Below are 20,069 nucleotides of genomic sequence, written 5' to 3'. Positions count from 1 at the left end.
CTTTCCAGAAACGGATTGGTTTGTGCTGACTTCTCTGTTCTCTCCGCCCCTCTCACCAAATCAAGTAAAAATATTTAGCCCGTCAACTGAGGGAGGTGGGGGACAGATGTGTTGGGGGAAATAAGGCCGCAATGCCGAAGGGGTTGGCGCCAAGAACTGAGCTCTCGAACCCTCGATCCTTGGCGATCTCTCTCTCTCTCTCTCTCTCTCTCTCTCTCTCTCTCTCTCTCTCTCTCTCTCTCTCTCTCTCTCTCTCTCTCTCTCTCTCTCTCCTCCCCGTCCCTCCCTCCCTCCTCCGCCCCATCCCACCCCCACCCCGACCCCCGGCACCGCCTCCGCTCACTGCAGACCTGGATGGAGCGACTGGGTAGCCTAGTTTGAGGAGTGGTGATATTTCTGGGGGTCCAGCAGGTGTTTCGACACCTGCCGGGTAACTTCCTGCAGCCTGGACAGGTCGGACTCTGCTTGTGGAACCTGAAGTCCTCAGCCTTCCCCTCTCGCAGCTCCTCCCAGCCACTTTGACCATAACCCCCTGGCGTGGGGTGTGTGACCTCGCCAAGTCCCTTGGTTCTGGCTCAGATCCTCATGAGAAGAGCCTTCTCCCTGAGAATCCGCCTTCGTTTAAGGCTACTTTTAAGAACTCAGGCCGGGCGGTGGTGGCCCACGTCTTTAATCCCAGCACTTGGGAAGCAGGGGCAGGCGGATCGTTGTGATTTTGAGGCCAGCCTAGTCTACAAAGTGAGACTAGGACGGCCAGGGCTATTACACAGAGAAACCCGGTCTTGAAAAACAAAACAAAACAACCACCAACAAAAAAGAACTCCGAATGCTTGGTGGGTTTCTGTATGTATACTTGTTTGGAGGCACTTGGAGTACTGTTTATGCTGGGGCCTGGTGCAATAAGCTATATTCCCCTAGGACCTCCTTCACTGGGCAGCGGGTCCTACTCACTTCCGATCAGTCTCCGACCTGTCCAGTCTCTTAAACTTGAGGCTTATACTTGCAGCTACGAAGGCCAATGCGTTAGATCTGCGCTTTGGTGGCCTGCTTGCTGGGATCCCAAAGACTTTCCAAGTTCACAAATACCATGGGCTGACGGTTCCCCGCTCTATCTGCGGGCAACTCCCACGTCCGAAGAGCCTAAGAGATCTATTAATTTCTCCGCTCAGAAATCGATGCGCTTGTCAGGACGACGATCGATGCCAGGCCTGCTCTGCCTGGCTCTACTCGCCTCTGGTACCCCAGCTGGCTGGCTGGGATTGGGGACTAACCCTAAAACTGGAGGCACATCCTAGCAGGGCTGCGAACCGCGCGCTCCCGGGCAGCCCTTGAAGACTCAGGCTGGGCGCAAACACCGCGCCGCGATGGCTTTCAGCGCCACCCCGTGGCCTCTGGCAGACCCAGAGGGCTCCGCTTTCCAATCACTCTCCAGCTGTGATCGGAGAACTGTTCTCTGCTCCTTCTGTTGTTCTTCCCAAATTCCACGACCAGCCATTCTCATCCTTGCTAGGCTCTGGAGAACGTTCATCTAACTTATTCCAAATGACACGCATACTCTCTTAGGCAAAGTGCACCGTGAGGCTGTTTGGAATGACCTGGATTTCAACCTTTTCCTTGCTCAATCTCTTTCTGTCCGGCAAATCTGGAAATGCAGCTGTTATTACTGTAAGAAATAACGTATCAGCTTCCTAGCTCCCCCAGTCTCAGAAGACACTTGTGAGGCAATCTGTGGCAGTCCGTCTCCCCAGGTCTCCTGCAGCCACGATGGACTTAGGGAGGCGAGCTGGCATTAGGGCTCCGAAAGGGACGCGGGGGGGGGGGGGCACTGGGGGCATCGGCGGGAGGGGCGGGGCGGGGCGGGGCTGGGGTGCCGCCCTCTCCTGGCGGCTGGTCTTTAACACCGCCCCGCGCACGTGTCGCGCGAGGCCGGGCGGCAGCAGCTAGGAGTGCACGGACGGCCGACGGGGCCCGAGCTAGGCGGGCGCCGCCGCGATGCTGCGAGGCCAGCGGCGCGGGCAGCTGGGATGGCATCTCCGGGCCGCAGGGCTAGGCGGTCTGCTGGCTTCGTTGATGCTGGCCTCTGCCTGCGCCGCATCCTGCCGGGAGGCCTGCTGTCCCGTGGGCCCCTCGGGGCTGCGCTGCACCAGGGCAGGGGCCCTGGATACACTCCGCGGGCTACAGGGCGCCGGGAACCTAACGGAGCTGTGAGTGTGTGGCAGGGGGTGGGGCGCGGGGTCAGGAGGGCACAGTCCTTCTCCGAGGGCGCGCACTTACCTCTGGCTTGAGGGGCCGAGCTTGGACGCTGTAAGAAACTGGCACGTGTAATCTTTGGCTGAGCTGCAGCGGCTTCTGCCGCTGTTACCACCACCCTGGCAAAGCCGCGCAGTCACTGTCTGGATGTCGCCCAGGATTAAGGGTAGCTGGGGTGCTGGTTTGGGGCAGAGCAAGAAACTCGGTGGACCAGGTGTTGGTCCAGCGATCTAGGATAGGAGCCTCTTTGTGGGGTTTATTCAAGAGCCTGGTGGAGGAATGGTTAGCTGGGTAGAATTCAGCAAGACCTTTGCTGTCTTCTCTCCTTTTCCAGGTCCAGAGCTGAGAGTAACCCTCAGCTCTGCAGTACTTTGGCTTTCTGCCGTAATCAGTTATAAAATACTCAAGTACTTTCTTAGCAGGTAGTGAAACCTATGCGAGCATAGTTGACCTGGAGGGACTCAGCATCACACAGTGATGGCTGGGAAATAGTTGAACATTCTCCGTGCTGGTGGAGCCAGCGGCCTGCAGTGATTGGCACCGAGTTTCTCAGGCATCTTGTGGTAATTAACGGAGGTACTCAACCTCTCTCTAATGGCCCTAGGGAGAGCAAAAGAGAGGAGACTGCCTAGTCGTGGTCTGGGGCTAGGCATGGTGGGATGGGCACCAGGTCTGGATTGTTGCTCCGCGGGCCTGTCCATTCAAACCAGAGTCCAGTCTCCTGACTGTTTCCACCGGTGTTCTCATTCTCCAGAGCTTTTCTAGGCTCCAAGGGAGTCCAGCCCAGGGACGGGGTGCGATGTGTGTGTGTGTGTGTGTGTGTGTGTGTGTGATGGGGGGCATGGGTGGGCAGTGGACAAGCCAGTGCTATGGAAGAGGAGGTTGGCAGGATGTTAAGCTGAGATGTCCCCCCTGGGTGGGGCCTGATCCTCCCAACTCCTTCTGCACAGATCCCTCCCCCCTCCCTCCCCCCCCCCCCCCCGCATAGCTAACAAGGAGCTAATGGATTCGAATAGACAGATTGATTATGAATCTGAACAAATGAGGCGGCGTGGAGCATACCGCCTGACAGCTAGTACATACCCAGCCATTCACATCTTCTCAGCAACTCCCCGGGTGTCTCTATAGCTTGAGAGCCCCGGGGGGCAGAGCAGGGATCTAGCCCCCGTCAACGTGGCTAGCTACAACTCCTCAGGCCTTCAGGGTGAGGCCAGGCACACATCCCGCTCTACGGGGGTCAAGGCTGGGATCAGGAAAACACAAGCGCCACTTGGACTGATTTTGCTCACCTTGCTGTTCTTTTCACTAAGGGAATGTTAAAAAAAAAAAAAGGGCAGGCAGGGGGAAGGGTTCTGAGACCTGTTTGTGAGTCAGGGGTCCCTGGCACACACATGGGGGTCGTGGGAGGAGAGAGGAGAACATGGACGTGCCACTGCAGAGGATGTGTCACCACAGGGGAGTGACTTCACAGGAACTCCAAAATGCCAGATCCACAAGATAGGATGGTAACCACTGCCACTCCACCCCCAAGAGCTGCTGGCTCTGCTGTCTCCCCCCCCCCCCCCCCCCCCCGCTCCTTGGTTCTTAATTCTCCCTGGTTCTCTGTCCTTATCTTTGCCTCAGTGTCTCCCTTTCCTTATCCGTATGTCCCTCTTCTCTCCCCCGCATCCCACTGTTGATCGCCCCCCCTTCTGCCACCCACCTAGTTCGTTCAGCCTCTCCGTGTCTCACACTGTATTTCGATCTCTCTTCACCCCCCACGCTGAGACTCCATCCACTCCACCCTCCCCTCTCCCTTCCTGGGTCCTTCATGATTAAGGAGGGGCTAGGAGGTTTGTTTTGTTTTGTTTTAACAGCTCTATGCTTCTTGCTTGCTTTGGAAAAGTGCTGGAGAGGGGGAAAGTAGGGGCTACTGTGGGGAAGAACTAAAGATTTTGAAGGGGGCAGAGATGGTGGTGGTGGTGGTGTGTGTGCGCGCGTGTGTTTGGTGTCAGTGACCCCAGCTAGTAGCCTCAGAGCAAGTATGTTTGGGAGCACACACTAGCATGGCAATTGGGGCATCCTTCCCCGCAGCCTTGACCTTTGTGGAAGTGAGTCTCCAGCCCCTATTGTTGAGCCCCTATTGTGTGTGCTGGAGAAGCCTGCTGTAAACACGAAGCCCCAAGCTGAGAATGGCATTGTGCCTTGACTAAACATGTCTTCACAGCTTCTCATCTGTGCATGCACGGGAGAAGTCTATGGGAGCTTTGCTCCTGTGTGTCCTTGGATGGGGGTAGGAGGATACACTTGCCTATGTGCTGCAGGAGGCATGTGTGAGTCTGCATGTATGTAAAGGTGAGGGTGCATGCAAGCAGGTATGTACATGTGTGACTTGTGCGTCATGTCAGCATGTGGGGGCATGTGCAGGAGTTGGTGTGTAAAGTGCGAATGGGAGAGAGGTGGGTCAGTTATGGGCACAGGTAACTCCATTGAGGTCCTGGTTCCTGTTGACTCACCCCTCTCCCCTGTTGACCCACCCCTCCCCCCTCTCCCCTGTTGACTTACCCCCTCCCCCCTCTTGACCCACCTCTCTATTCTGTTGGCCCACTCCTCTCTCCTCTTGACTCACTCCTCTCCCCTGTTGGCCCACCCCTCCTCCCTCCTCTGTTGACTTACCCCTCCCCCCTGTTGACCCACCCCTCTCCCCTGTTGACCCATCCCTCTCCCCTGTTGACCCACCCCTCTCCCCTGTTGGCCCCCCCCTCCCCCTCTCCCCTGTTGACCCACCCCTCCCCCCTGTTGACCCACTCCTCTCTCCTCTTGGCTCCCCTCTGTTGGCCCACCACTCCCCCCTGTTGGTCCACCCCTCCCCCCTGTTGGCCCACCCCTCTTCCCTCTCCCCTCTCCCTGCAGCTATGTGGAAAACCAACATCATCTTCAACGCCTGGAGTCTGGGGACCTGCAGGGCCTGGGGGAGTTGAGAAGCCTGTGAGGACAAAGGGTAGACAGGGTGGGACTGGGTACAGGGTGGTGGGTGCCCACACATATTGGGGTCTGGGAAGACCTGAGAATCTGGGAGGTGTCTGGAGTCTTAGGGGTTTGAGGGGGTCCAGGTAACTGGACACTAAGGGATGGAGAGGGGTGCATGGCTCCACAGGGCTGGGTGGGCAGAGGGCAGAGCCTAACTTCATCTCACCCCTTCTGTAGAACCATCGTGAAGAGTGGCCTCCGCTTTGTGGCCCCAGATGCCTTCAACTTCACTCCTCAGCTCAGTCACCTGTGAGTGGCCAGGCTGGATCGATGGGGGCAGGGTGGAGGAGGACCACCAGACTTGGGCTGCTAATGGGCTTTATGTTTCCCAGTGAACTGTCCTGAGGAAGGTCCAGTCTGGTCTCCTTTCCTTAGGGCATTTCTTTCTGCTTCGGTGTTCTGATTCTCACCCAATCAGGCTAGAAGTTTTGTTGCCTCATTTCTATGTTCCATGCCTCAGAGACACTCCTCATAAGCACCTGCCCAGACTCTCTGCCTGGGGTTCATAGGGAGCCAGGGGCAGGAGCAAGATGCCTGGTTCTGGTCAGAATATCATCTCCTCTCCTGTGGGGGTGTGCTGACCTCGCCACGGGCCAACTGGGGAGGGAGTTGGTATGTTCCGTCTGCTACTCCTCCTCACTCTCCTCATTCCTGAGAGCTGATTGTCCTGTAGAGGACAGACAGATATGGAGTGAGTAGAAGATGCACTTAGGGTCCCTGGCAGTCCCTGGGTTGGAGGCTGGGTCCTCTAAACTCCCAGATGGGATGTGGTAGTATTTGGCTCCTAGCCAGGAAGCCCTGGGTTGATCTGCACACCCTCCTAAGCCATGTGATGCATGCTTGCAATCCTAGCGCTGGGGAGGTAAAGACGGAGGGTCTGAAGGTCTAGCTCATACTTGGCTACATAGCAAGTCCCAGGCCAGCCATTTGTCTCAACAAAAACAAGAGAACAAACCAAAACCAAAACCAAGCACCACCACCAAAACCAAACCAAACTCAAAAAGAATTTTTAAACGTGTACTGGGTGGCAGTTCATGACTCCTATGGCCATGACTGCTTGCAATCAGCCTGGGGACAGAGAAAATATGGTCTCCATTTTATAGATGAAAATTCTGGGAATTAAGTTAGTTGTTTCTTTTTTTTTTTTTTAAAGATTTATTTATTATCATGTATACAGTGCTCTGCTTGCATGTGCTCCTGCAAGCCAGAAGAGGGCGCTGTATCACATTACAGATGGTTGTGAGCCACCATGTGGTTGCTGGGAATTGAACTCAGGACCTTTGAAAGAGCAGGTGGAGCTCTTAACCACTGAGCCATCTCTCCAGCCCAAGTTAGTTGTTTCTTGATGCCTCAGGTCGCATGGCTATACATGGTAGGACAGGTGCGACACCCAGCTCTAATCTAACCCAAGGTGATGGTGTTCTGGGGCCAATGGTGAGGGTTCCTACCCATACCTGGTCTCTTTAATTCAAAGGTGGCTAGGCAAGGAGACTGGTTAGGGCATGTTCCTCAAAGATGAGGGTGCTGGACATGGTGGTGAATTGTAGTCACAGAGCACCGAGAGCTGGAGCAGTTTCCCAGGGGCCCTGGAGCAGAACCCTGCCTGGGCTCTTTCTCTCTCTCTCTCTCTCTCTCTCTCTCTCTCTCTCTCTCTCTCTCTCTCTCTCTCTCTCTCTCTCACCTGGGGAGCTAGGCCTCTCTCCCTAGGCCTCTTCCTAATTGAAGTGCTTGTGGAGGACAGGAAGGAAGGGGAGGGGGCCTGAGGAAGTACTGAGACATCAATGTCTTGAGGTTAGGTGGGGGAGGGGACTGTGAGAACCTAGGTCCTCCTCTCCTCCTTGGTGGGGAGCACAGATGGAACCCTGTGCCCCAGCTGTGGCCTCAGCACTTCACCAGCTGGGGCTGAGGTGTGGGAGGGGGCAGTGGGGGGGGGGGAGGAGCTGTTCCCTTGGATCTCTCTCCCTAGAGTCAGGGAGGGGGGGTTAAGTGGGATTAACCCTTGTTGTCCCAAGAAGAAGACTGTACTCAGAAAGCCGGACCTGGCATAGCACTTTACTTCTCTGAGACTGTTCTAGTTGCCTGGGCTGGGGAGGGGGCAGCATTCTCCTTCAGGTTTCTGCCTGGGATTGGGTCAGAGTAAGGTCACTGGCTCAGGGCATCTGTCTTCCCACAGGAATCTGTCTTCCAATGCTTTGGAGTCCTTCTCCTGGAAAACTGTGCAGGGCCTCTCTCTACAGGACCTGTGAGTGTGTGGGCAGGGACAGGGCAAGGGGCCAGTATGTGTGAGATACGTGGCTGTGTATGCATGTGTCTCCAGGACTATATGTCACTGTGTCTGTGTGCAGCAGGGGATGAGTGGGAGGTGGTCATCTCTGGAGACTGTGTTGTGTCAGTGAGCTAGTACTGTGGATTAGCTGCATGACTGTCATCCCCTCCCCTCTGTCAAAGCAGAGACTACAGCTCTACCCTGGGCTGGGCTGGGCTGGGCTGGGCTGGGCTGCGAAGCCAGCATGACTGAGTACTTGTGTGTGTCCAGAGGTTCAGGGCTGTGTTTAACAGACCACAGCCCCACCTTGGTACTTGAGGACAACTTGACCACAGGTGCATCTCCATCCCCAGTGCACACAATAGCCCACGTGTGTGCTAGGTCCTTACAGCCTGTGGACCATCGCAAGACACCCTCCTTGTCACCATGCTTGGCCTTCTCACTCTAGAGCTAGGCTAAAGGAATCCCATGCTGCCCTCAGCTGGCATCTACCACAGTCTGCCCTTACTTCTTTTGGTAACTAAAGTCTTGTTACTGTGTTGGCTACGGACCTGACCCAAACCTTTCCCCTTCTGGCTAGACCCCTTTGTAGCCAACCATCTCCAGAGCACAGCCTCCTGGCTCCTCAGACCTGTTGCACCCTCTTTCCCTGACTCTTAGCACCCGCTATCCAACAGGACCCTGTCAGGGAACCCACTGCACTGTTCCTGTGCCCTGTACTGGCTCCAGCGCTGGGAGCAGGAGGGACTGTGTGGCGAGCATGCGCAGAAGCCTAAAGGCTCTGGTCCTGGGGACCAGTTCCTCCCACTCAACACCAGTTGTGGTAGGTGTTATTGTAGGGTGGGGAAGCCTGGGGTCTGCCTGGGGGGAGCTGGGGTAGCATTGGCAAGGGCAATGGACCCCGAAGGCTGGGTGTACGGCTTAGATTTGGGGTGATGAGCAGGGTGGGGCTCACAAGCCTACACTTAGGCTCTAATGCCCCTTCGTACCCTGGGTGGCAGGTGTGCCCTCAGTGAAGATCCAGATGTCCAATGATTCGGTGGAAGTGGGGAAGGACGTATTTCTGCAGTGCCAGGTGGAGGGGCAGGCCCTACAGCAGGCTGGCTGGATCCTCACAGAGCTGGACGGGTCAGCCATAGTAAAGGTGAGAAGCCTTGTGGCCCCGTCGGAGGAGACAAAGACCAGGCCATAAGAGACAGAAAAAGTAATAAGGGGCACAGAGGGAGGCTGGAAGGACAGAGATGGCTCGGACTTCAGGCTAGGGATGACAGCCAGGCAACAGAAAGTCCTCAGGGCAGGTCTGTTGGATACCTGTCAGCTAGGCCTTGGGCTCCATCTTTGAACACAATGCTGGCTGCCAGAGAGGGGGCTATAGCTCACATGTGGGACCAGGAGGGACCTGACAGGTTATTCTTCCCATATATCCTTTTTCTAGCTTAGGAAACTGAGGCTTGGGGACAGGGCAGGATCTGTGTGCCACTCCTGGGGCCAGTGACAAGGGCTGCTGGACTGCCCTGATCGCTCAGGAGGCAGCATCCTCTTGGGTGTGTTCTGAACACATTAGTGAAGGGCAGCTGGCTCCAACTCACACTACAAACTGTAAAAATTGAGTGCATACACGTGCATTGGCACACATGTGGAGGTCAGAGGACAAGCTCAGATGTCTGTCCTCACCTCCCGTCCTATTCCCCTTTCTTGTTCACTGCCTGTCAATGAGCTTCCAAAGAGTGCCCCGTCTCTGCCTCCCTACTCACGTACACAGTCATTGGCGTCATAGGACGATGGTGCTGAGCCCAGCTTTATGGAGGTTCTGGGGCTCCAAACTCAGGCTCTCATTTTTGCATGGCAAGTGCATTACCCACTGAGCCTTCCTCTCAGCCCTCAATAATTACTTCTTGGAATAACTTTCAGGGGGGAAAATCTCTATTTTTGCCCACAGTTTTTGGTTTTCTTATTTGTTGTTGTTGTTGGGGTTTTTTTTTTTTTTTTTTTTTTTGTTTGTTTGTTTGTTTGTTTGTTTTGGTTTTTCGAGACAGGGTCTCTCTGTGTAGCCTTGGCTGTCCTGGACTTGCTTTGTAGAGCAGGCTGGCCTCGAACTCACAGCGATCCACCTGCTTCTGCCTCCTGAGTGCTGGAATTAAAGGTTTTCTTATTTGTAAGCTGAGTTAGCCATGGTGGCCTTCTGCCATCCTCCCTGCCTCTGGGCATTGTTTGGTCTCTGTCTCTCTTACCTGAGCCTTGGATCTGTTCTCAGGCAACTGGCCTTTGCTACAATTGACTTTGGAGGTCTCTTCCCCACCCACACCAGACAGGGTTTCTCTGTGTAGCCCCCTGTCCTGGAACTGGCTGCTCTCCCCTCAACACACCCATTTGGGCGTGGCTTTTCTATGGCAGTTTTCAGGAAACAGGTGTTAGTAACATGTCAGTTCCCCAAAGAGATACCAGAAACTGGGGCTTTCCAAAGTTGATTGAAGACGGCATCACCTCTCCTCTGCCGGTCTCCTCTCTAGTACTTATGCCAGCAACCTTGCACTCTGAGTGGGAGGACCCACTAGGCAGCAGCCGTTTTCCCTGTTGCTTCCAGAATTTGGTGCTGACTCTCCTTTTAAAGTGAGGGTCTCAGCTGGGCATGGTGGCGCATGCCTCTAATCCCAGCACTCGGGAGGCAGAGGCAAGCAGATCGCTGTGAGTTCGAGGCCAGCGTGGTCTACAAAGCTAGTCCAAGACAGCCAAGGCTAACACAGAGAGACCCTGTCTCGAAAAACCAAAAAATTAAAAAAATAAAAATAAAATAAAAATATAAAAAAATAAAGCGAGAGTGCCCACACTGAACACCCTTATCCTATAGGTCTGCTTCCTAATTCCTGGATGGGCAGAGCCCACTGTTAGAGCCCAGTGACATGGTGAACAAGACCTCTGAAGTTGCTGGGTAGTGGCGTCACAAGCCTTGATCCCAGCACTCAGGGAGGCAGAGGCAGGTGGGTCTCTGTTGAGTTCAAGACCAGCCTGGTTTATAGAGTAAATTCTAGATCAGCTACATGGCAAGACTTAGATTCCAGCAGGGTAGGGCTGGGGATAGGAAATTGGAAGGTTCTGCCCAGTTCTTCAACTTTTAAGCAGTTGCTGAACTCACCAACATTGGGAATTTTCCAAATCTAGGACAGCCAAGGTTACACAGAGAAACCCTGTCTTGGAAAAAATACATTGAGAATTCTTGAAAGGTCATAATTTCCACATGACCGCAGCCATGGTTTCTTAGGAAGATAATCTGAGCCGGTTGTAATCTTTTGATGATAATTTAGGATTGTCCGCTTCATCTCTCTGATGTCACTCACTGGCATCTTTTTCCTTTGCCGAAGGAAGCGATACTGTCGCCTAAGCTGCTTGTAGCTACAACCTGCTAATGGGTCCCTTTGTTCCTGACCTTCCTTGGCTGAGACTGGGTTTGCCAGAACCTTGTGAGCCAGGAATGAGTTGGCTCTCCAATGAGCTACACGGCCGAGTGATGGAAGGAGCTCCGTGGCTGCGACTCAGCCCCTTGATCGGCACCTCCATTTTAGGATACTATCCTATACCTGTTTTTGAGACTGTTGGCTGTGCTTTAGATCTTTCTGATTTTTTTTTCCTTCTACAAACTGCAAAGGAGACTGTTCTCTGTCACAGATCTGCTCCCACTTCCCTTCCCAGCCCCCCTCTTCCCATATGGGGCCAAAGGGCTCCCTAACGCGTCAGCTGTATCCCCCTGCCTCCCGCCTATGCCTCCTGAGGCCCCTTCTGATGACCCTCTCTTCTCTGGACCAGAAATCTGAAGATCTGCCGACCTTGGCGCTAGACCTGCTCAGTGTCACCAGGAGCCTCAACAAGAAGAACGTGACGTGCTGGGCAGAGAATGATGTGGGCCGGGCTGAGGTCTCTGCCCAAGTCAGCGTCTCCTGTAAGCCACCCTGCACCCACCCCCCAACCCATCTCCTCTTCCCTGAAAAGAGGGGGGGAGGGGTAGATGGAAGGGTGAGTGGGCGTCTCCACAGCTGCTCCCTCCCAGCTGTTTCCAGATTCCCATGAAAACCTGATCCTGCTTGGGAAGTCCTGGAGGCTCCTCAAGGCCAGAGGGTTAGAGATGGATTTCTTTCTGGCCCGCTGCCCAAGCTTGCTACCTGAGGCCCTCAGCACCAGCTGCAGGCTGGCCTCGCTGCCTGCTCCTCTTTAAGGCCTTTCCCACCTTTACTTACTTGCTTCACTTAGGAGTAGAGTCTAGGTTTGGGATAACCACTCTATAGCTGGCGGAGCCTCCACGCGCCCAGCACTGAGCTTCTCTACTTGGGCCGACATTTGTGCAAACTGAACTCTGTGTAGAAAGAGGTCAGGGCTGGACTTGTAGCGAAGGAGGCTTAAGTGGGTTCGGCATCGTGTCCTTAGACGAGCTTAGGTGTAACGGAAGGGGCCATACATGAGCGCGCTAGTTAGAGAAGAGGGGAATTCCTCTGTGAGTTCCTTGTTATGCTTGTTGCCTGATCTCTCTAGCTTTGCCAGCACATTATCTTTAATCTGTGTTCCAGCGCCGTTTCTCTTTTATTGTGACATACACATAGCTGTGCGCATCGGGCACATGCATTAGTCACTGACTTATTTGTTTAGAGATGGGGTCCTGCAATCAAACCCAGGCAGCAGCAGAACTGCTGATCCTCTTGTCTTGCTGGGGTTGGGGCTGGAGAGATGGCTCAGCGGTTAAGAGCACCGACTGCTCTTCCGGAGGTCCTGAGTTCAATTCCCAGCAACCACACAGTGCCTCACAACCTTCTATACTGGAATCTGATGCCCTCTTCCGGTATACATGAAGACAGAAAACTCATATACATAAAATAAATAAATCTTTAAAAAAAAAAAAACCAAAATTGCTGGGGCTGCAAAATTGCCACACCTGGATAACCTACTTACTTTTTAGCAAGAATGACCCTTGCCAAAGCCATGAGTGGTGGTGGATGCCTTTAATCTCAGCACTTGAGAAATAGGGGCAGGGGGATCTCTGTGAGTTCGAGGCCAGCCTGGTCTACATAGTGAATTCCAGAACAGCCCAGGATGTTACATAGAGAAACCCTGTCTCAAAAAAACAAAAACAGCCAAACAGACAACCAACAACCAACCAACTAAAAGAATTACCCTTGCCAGGACTACAGAAGACACCCTCCCTCAGTCCTTAATGTCATCTTCCCGTCCTAATTTTTATCTTAAACACTTCCTTGCTAAAATAATTTTCCACAGGGGCTGTAAATAGAGCAGTTATGAGCATTTTTCTATTGTTTAAAAGCACAGATTGCTCTTGCAGAGGGCCCAGGCGGGATTCCCAGCACCCACATGGTGGCTCACAACCATCTGTAACTCTATCTAGTTCCAATGAATCTGATGCCCTCTTCTGATCTCCACGGTTACCAGGCACACATGTGGTAGACATACATACAAGCAGGCAAAACACTCATATTTCATAAAATATGAATATATTTAATAAATCTTAAAAATAATACCTTTCTACCTGTCTGCTTCCCTATCAATAGAATTTTGTTTGTTTTTTACACATTATCTAAATGAAAACCTAATGTATTATTTTTTCATCCATTTTCCTTTGTCCACACTTTATATTTGTGAAATCCATCTGCAGCAACAACAGCAATTATTAATTCCTTCATGTACGACATACATTCCATGGTATGTGAGAATTCTCATGTAAATTGTATGTGTTTATACACATGTGCTACACATATATACTTTTTTCTATTGATGGGCTTTTTAAAAAAGATTTATTTATTATGTATACAGTATGCATCAGATCACGTTATAGAAGGTTGTGAGCCACCATGTGGTTGCTGGGAATTGAACTCAGGACCTCTGGAAGAGCAGACAGTGCTCTTAACCCCCTGAGCCATCTCTCCAGCCCCTATTGACGGGCTTTTAGTTTTTCAGGATTTAGACTATCTCAAAACTGTTTCTTGTTTTCTTTCTTTCTTTCTTCCTTCCTTTTACTGTGCTGACACCCAAGACCTCCCAAGTGGCTTGGACGCCAGGCCAGCACCGCCAGGCCCGTCCCAGGCTCCATCTGTGTCTCCTGAGGCTCTGATTTTGTCTGTTTGCAGTACCATACACTAACTTTCTTCCAGATGTGTCTCCTGGAGGGTTTCTTGGGGTCTGCTGATTTGTTTTTTTTTTTCTGACCTTACCCCCGATTTGTTCCTTCCCGGGATTCCTTCCAGTCAGTTGCCCACTTTCTGTCGCGTGTTTCCTTCCCGCAGTCCCACCCAGCGTGCGTGTGGACAAGGCGGTGGAGCAGCACCACTGGTGCATCCCCTTCTCTGTGGATGGGCAGCCAGCACCCTCCCTGCGCTGGTTCTTCAATGGCTCCGTGCTCAACGAGACTAGCTTCATCTTCACTCAGTTCTTGGAGTCGGCGCTGAGCAACGAGACCGTTCGACATGGCTGCCTTCGCCTCAACCAGCCCACTCATGTCAACAACGGGAACTACACGCTGATGGCTGCCAACCCCTACGGCGAGGCTTCTCACTCCGTCATGGCGACCTTTATGGACAACCCCTTTGAGTTCAACCCTGAGGACCCCATCCCTGGTGTGAGAACTGCCCTGAACCCTGCCCTGCTCCTGGGAGGACCTGGGTAGAGATCCAGAAATCTAGAGAGGTCTGGTTCTTAGAGGTGGAATGCTTTGTCCTGTACAGAGGGCTGGTGGCCAGCTCTATGCTGTCTGTCACCCTTGCTTCTCTCCCAAGCCAGGCCTGCTGAGGCACTGAGCTGTTCCACCTATCCAGGCTAAAGAGAGGGCGATGCCCTCTGGGCAGTTACAGCTCCCTCTCTCCTGAGGCCCAGCAGTCTATCCCACCCCGTAAAGGAGCATCCTCGAGGGGAGGGCCTCGCTGTTCCCCTCCTCTGACTGCTTTCTCTCCTTCTCCCTGCTGCAGTTTCCTTCTCGCCAGTGGGTGAGTTGCCTGGGCTAGAGGGTAGCTGTGTCGTCTCAGACCTGACGCAGAGGGGAGAGTTAGCTGGCCAAACGCTGAGCTGTGGCCAGGGTGGGGAGCTGCTGGAGGAGACATGGCAGGCTGTGCCAAGGCCCACCCTCTGTGCTCTGTGTCCCCACAGACACCAACAGCACATCAAGAGACCCAGTGGAGAAGAAAGATGAAACGCCTTTTGGGGTGAGTGTGGGATGTGGAAGTTGATGGGGCACGTGGGGCAGGGTGGCCAGGCATGCCTCCTTTGCCTGTCCTTTGGAGCCACAGCAGGCTACTCACCTCTGTTGTGGTCCTGTGCTTGGTTAGCTGTTTTCCCAGCTAGCTGGGGTCACTAAAGAAGCTGGGCATGGGGCTGGGGGCGTGGCTCTGGATTCCCCTGTAGGATGGAGCTCTGCAAAGCTCAGAGTACAGACGCCTTTAGACCTGACCTTACTTCTAGGTCTCCGTGGCTGTGGGCCTAGCCGTCTCCGCTGCCCTCTTCCTCTCTGCCCTGTTCCTTGTGCTCAACAAATGTGGACAGAGAAGCAAATTTGGGATCAACCGTGAGTTGGCAGCAGAGGTCTATCTGTCTGTCTGTCCACCTGTCCTACTGGCGGCTTGGTTTTCTGCTGGCCCTCCCCATCTATGGCCTGTGTTTGGCACATAGTTGGGGGCTGTCTGTGGGGCTCAGGCTGTGTGTGTGCTGGGCTGAGGAGGGGTCCTTTTAGAGCCAGCAGCTCTTACTTGATGACTGAGTTGTCAAACACTGAGTGGGTCTGAAGAGAAGGAGCCGGGGAGGCTTTTGGTGCCAGGAGCCAGGTCAAGAGAGGCTTTGTTGCTTCCCTCCCCTTGCCTACTGTCTTGCTCTGTCACTACTCTGGCCCTCCTGCAAGTTAGTCAGCGGGGAGCCTGGCACTATTCAATCTGTCTGAGCAAGGATGGAGATGGTGCCTGGGCTCTGATGCTCCAAGTGTGTCTCTTCCCCAGGCCCTGCTGTGCTGGCTCCAGAGGATGGACTGGCCATGTCCCTACATTTCATGACATTGGGTGGCAGCTCTCTTTCCCCTACCGAGGGCAAAGGCTCCGGACTCCAGGGACACATCATGGAGAACCCACAGTACTTCAGTGACACCTGTGAGGAGCTGGGTTACAGTAGGGGAGTGTGAGCATGTGTGTGTGTGTGTGTGTGTGTGTGTGTGTGTGCATGCGTGAAGCCCCGGGCTCATATTGTGCTTACTCAGGCCTCTCCCCACCGTATCTCCGAGTCAACCCAGTCTCCAGTCCTGTCCAGGGCCTCCCCTCCCACATTGAACTCTCTCTGCCCAGATGCTCCCACCCACCCATACCCTGTTTCCTGTGTCTACACTGCTCTAACCACTGCCCCATCCTGCCCAAGCCAGAGCTGCCTTCTGACTTTTCGAGCCCCTCCCAGGTGTCCATCACATCAAGCGTCGTGACATCATACTCAAGTGGGAGCTAGGGGAGGGAGCCTTTGGAAAGGTCTTCCTTGCTGAGTGCTACAACCTTCTGAATGAGCAGGAAAAGATGCTGGTGGCCGTCAAGGTGAGGCTGTCGTCCTGGGAGGGATGGCTGGCCCGAGCCCCTCAGAACACCATCGTGGATCAGGATGGTGACATTTGAATGGAACAAGACTTGGAGATGAGATTGGGGGCCCTTCCAGTTCTGTCCCTGACCCTGCCTCCCCCCTTCCCCGCCCCCCAGGCACTGAAGGAGGCATCTGAGAGTGCCCGGCAGGACTTTCAGCGTGAGGCTGAGCTGCTGACAATGCTACAACACCAGCATATCGTGCGCTTCTTCGGAGTCTGCACTGAGGGTGGCCCTCTGCTCATGGTCTTTGAGTACATGCGCCATGGGGACCTCAACCGCTTCCTCCGGTACAAGGACCCATCCAGTCCCAGTCTCTGTCCCTGCCCCCTTCTTTGCTTGTCTGCCAGGGGATCTGCCTCCCCCAGCAGATCCAGGGAGTGAGGATTCCTGTGAGCAGTTTACAGGACTCAGCTACAAGAGGCCCTGAATAGGAGTGTGCCCTGGGACTTACGGGCCCTGCGTGGCTCAGAGTAGGTCAGGCGAGCCAGCACTAAGGTGTGTGGAGATGGATTGGCAGAGGGACCAGTCAAGGGCAGGCCACGGGGAGCTATCTGCTTGTTTGTGGATAGAGTGCAGGCCTAGCTAGAGAGATGTTATCAGATGGGGCCCAGGCTGTGTGAGGAGCAGCTGGTGGTGCTCCCTGGAGCATCAGGGAAGAAGGAGAGCCTCTGAGGCAAGTCTGGAAGGAAGGCTTCGGTGCTCTGGACTACAGTCTCAGTTTAAATGCCCCTTCTTCCGGGAAGCCTTCGCCGTCTTCATCCCTGAGTGTGGGCTTATTCATACTTTACTCCCTACTGCAGTGCCGTGGTCTCAGAGGTGTTCAATAAACACCTAGCGAGTTGGAAAAGGCACCTGCTGGCGAAGCAACCAGCAAAAGTCTGGGAAGGGCAGGCATGTGGGGAGTGGCACCAAGTGATTAGGAGTGCCTGGATTTGGGGGTGGTGGCATGGGGCACCCAGGAAATCTTTGCAAGGGAAAAGTGACCAAGGAATAGCTGGGTACCGTGGACAAAAGTGGGGAGAGGGACAGGAGATTCCAAGAGGACCCAAGTTGCTGGCCTGGAGCTAGAGAGGCTCCCTTCACGGGGCAGAGTGGGGCAGGGGGCAGAAACAGCTGTCTCAGCAAAGGCTGTGCTTGAGTGATATGACAGTAATGGGGTCTAGGGCCAGCTGGAGGCTGGAGCTGAGTTCCGAGGGCTGTGGACTTAGTATCCCTGGGGGTGTTGTTGGCTGTGGAGAAAGACAACCCTGTTTTCTCCCTTACTCCAACTCCCCAGACAGCTGCCTCCTCCTTTCTTTCCTCCATTTTTGCCCCTAGTCCCTCATCATACCCAGCTCTAGGCATCCCTTCCGCAGCTCCTGGGGCTCCATCCTTCCAGCTCCTTCCTCTCCTTCTCAGCTCCTTCCTCTCCTTCTCAGCTTCTCCCCCTCCCTCTCAGCTTCTCCTCCTCCCCCTCAGCTCCTTCTCCCACTCAGCTTCTCCCCTCCCTCTCAGCTTCTCCCCTCCCTCTCAGCTTCTTCCTCTCCCTCTCCCTGTTTTTCTCAGGTCCCACGGACCTGATGCAAAACTGCTGGCTGGTGGTGAGGATGTGGCTCCTGGTCCTCTGGGCCTTGGGCAGCTTCTAGCTGTGGCTAGCCAGGTGGCTGCAGGTATGGTGTACCTGGCCAGCCTGCACTTTGTGCACCGGGACCTGGCCACACGCAACTGCCTGGTGGGTCAGGGGCTAGTGGTCAAGATCGGAGACTTTGGCATGAGCAGGGACATCTACAGCACGGACTATTACCGCGTAAGGGTCCCTCCATTCTTCCCCAGCATCCATACTGCACACACCCTGGCTTGGAGCTTTTTAAAGACCCTGCACAGCCCAGCTTGCCCTCTTCTTCCTCTACTAGCGTGGGCTCTGGGCTCTGGCCTTCTATCCTTTCCAGCACCTCAGCCCTGGGTGGTCCCTCAGCCTGGCCCTGGCATGCCGTCTGTGTTTAAATATGGTGGGGATGGCTTTGAGGTTGCCCGCAGTGGAGGTGACGCAGTGCATCTCTGCAGGTGGGGGGTCGGACCATGCTGCCCATCCGCTGGATGCCACCTGAGAGCATCCTCTACCGAAAGTTCAGCACCGAGAGCGATGTGTGGAGCTTCGGGGTGGTCCTCTGGGAGATCTTCACCTACGGAAAGCAACCATGGTACCAGCTCTCCAACACTGAGGTTAGCCCTGCCAGGCATCCTGGGGCCCTGTGCTTTGCCCGCAGCCCCATTTCTTTTCTCCTCTCCTGGTCTTTCTCTTGCTCAGTCTCCCAAACCCATGCCAAGCTGGCTCCTGGAGACCCCGAGAGTCCAGGATATGCTTCTGTGTGTGTTTTATAGGTCACAGTGGGCATTTACAGGGCCGAGGGGAGAGGGTGGGGGAAGAAGGGACTGATAGAACACCAGGAAGGCTGGAGGTTAGATGGCGAAGGACAGCCCTACCCTCTGCTGCCCTCCTGGCTGGCCACAGTTAGAGCAGACCCCGGGTGTTTTGTCTCCCCAGCAGCTCCCCCAAGCCTCCTCCTTGGCTCACAGCTGTCAGTTTCCATTTCTCCTTCTAATGCAGTCTGTTCCCCCGAGGCTGGTGGGGTGGGGGGAGAGGGTTATAGATTTTAATTTTCTCAAGCACTGAGAGAAGGAATGGAATTAGTGCTGCCCATAATCTGAGTCCTTTAATGGGGATGTGGAGCAGGGGAAGAGGCTCCGGGCGCCTTCTCCAACCGGCTCCCTGTCACTATCTCTTTGTTAGATCCTGTAGCTGCCCCCAGCAGCCCTGCTGGAGTCTGAACTGTTGCTACAGCTTCTTTTCAGCTACATCTCCACAGAGTGGTGCCAGGAAAAGGGAGAAAGAAGGGTTGCCTCTGCTTTAAACCAAAACGTACATTCACACACCCCCCCCCCCCGCCCCCGGGCCCCGGCAAAGGCTATGGCTGTGGTCCCACACTGCTCTTTTTTTATTCCGAAACTGGGAAGTGGAGTCCTCACCTTCTTCATCCCACCTGGCAAGTCATCATTGGGTGTGACACTAGCCTTCTGGAGGCAATCCTAGAGTCAGGCATTAAACCGGTCCTACTTTTCAGAGTTGGAACAGGAAGGAGCCTCAGAGTTTTCTGGGTATGGTACAGTTCAGTTAAGCAGGACCCAACTGTGGGGGCGTCTGTAACCTTTATACCCTACCCGCCCCCCCACCCCAACTTCAGTTTGCTCTCCTCTCTGTCTCTCCTGTGGCACAGGCGATCGAGTGCATCACACAGGGCCGGGAGCTGGAGCGGCCGCGCGCCTGCCCGCCTGATGTCTATGCCATCATGCGCGGCTGCTGGCAGCGAGAACCACAGCAGCGCCACAGCATGAAGGATGTGCACGCCCGCCTGCAGGCCCTGGTGCAGGCGCCACCCAGTTACCTGGACGTTCTGGGCTAGGAGCCGAGAGCTCTCTGGGTGTCGGGCCACCCTGGGCTCCCTCAGCGCCCAGCAGCTACCGCACTCTCTCACCCTCAGCATGTGGAGGGGACCGGCAGGCAGGGAGTGGAGGGTGGCCTTGCTTCGTGGCCAGCATCCATCATAATAGCAATTATATTTATTATCTCTGCCTGTGTCTCTTGCCCATTCTTGGGGGAAAGGGCTTTGGGACTCAATAGGGGTTGCGTCTCTGGGTCTCTGGAGTCAATTCCCTCTGGGTTGGCTCCCTGCTCTGTGCAGCTGTCTCCCACTTCATCTTCACCCTTCACCTGGTGGTGACAGCCTGTCCACACCCTCACTGTCTCTGTTTGGTTTTCACAAAGGCTGACGCTGGGGAAGGAAAGTAGGGCCAGGACAGCAGCCACTGGGGCCAGGGGTAGACAAAGCGTTCTAGCACTTAGAACACGTTAGAACAAATGGACAAGGCAGAGGAAAACTGCATGTGCATGCGTGTGTGTGTGTCCCCGT

General features: G+C 54.5%; 1 protein-coding gene across 1 annotated transcript; it reads left to right on the top strand.

Moving 5' to 3' along the window:
- Positions 1-1,992: 1,992 nt before the first annotated feature.
- Ntrk1 (neurotrophic receptor tyrosine kinase 1) lies at positions 1,993-19,702 on the top strand. The gene is made up of 16 exons (XM_051157423.1): positions 1,993-2,204; positions 5,143-5,217; positions 5,437-5,508; positions 7,433-7,501; positions 8,203-8,348; positions 8,527-8,669; positions 11,327-11,459; positions 13,807-14,136; positions 14,663-14,718; positions 14,975-15,077; positions 15,502-15,648; positions 15,947-16,077; positions 16,237-16,409; positions 17,668-17,908; positions 18,166-18,324; positions 19,377-19,702. The coding sequence occupies exons 1-16, from the start codon at positions 1,993-1,995 to the stop codon at positions 19,560-19,562; spliced, it is 2,376 nt and encodes a 791-aa protein (XP_051013380.1). The 3' UTR covers positions 19,563-19,702.
- The last annotated feature ends 367 nt before the right edge of the window (positions 19,703-20,069 follow it).

Source organism: Acomys russatus, chromosome 15, assembly GCF_903995435.1.
Source record: "Acomys russatus chromosome 15, mAcoRus1.1, whole genome shotgun sequence".
Lineage (NCBI taxonomy): Eukaryota > Metazoa > Chordata > Mammalia > Rodentia > Muridae > Acomys > Acomys russatus.
Note: the sequence above shows the minus strand (reverse complement) of the source record. Positions and strands in the feature narration are given on the sequence as shown.

Excerpts from the sequence above, each read along its gene's own strand:
- Ntrk1 (XM_051157423.1), top strand. The coding sequence starts at position 1,993 with ATGCTGCGAGGCCAGCGGCGCGGGCAGCTGGGATGGCATCTCCGGGCC. Across the intron at positions 14,719-14,974 it reads AAGATGAAACGCCTTTTGGG|GTCTCCGTGGCTGTGGGCCT; the intron begins GTGAGTGTGGGA and ends CCTTACTTCTAG. Across the intron at positions 15,649-15,946 it reads ACAGTACTTCAGTGACACCT|GTGTCCATCACATCAAGCGT; the intron begins GTGAGGAGCTGG and ends AGCCCCTCCCAG.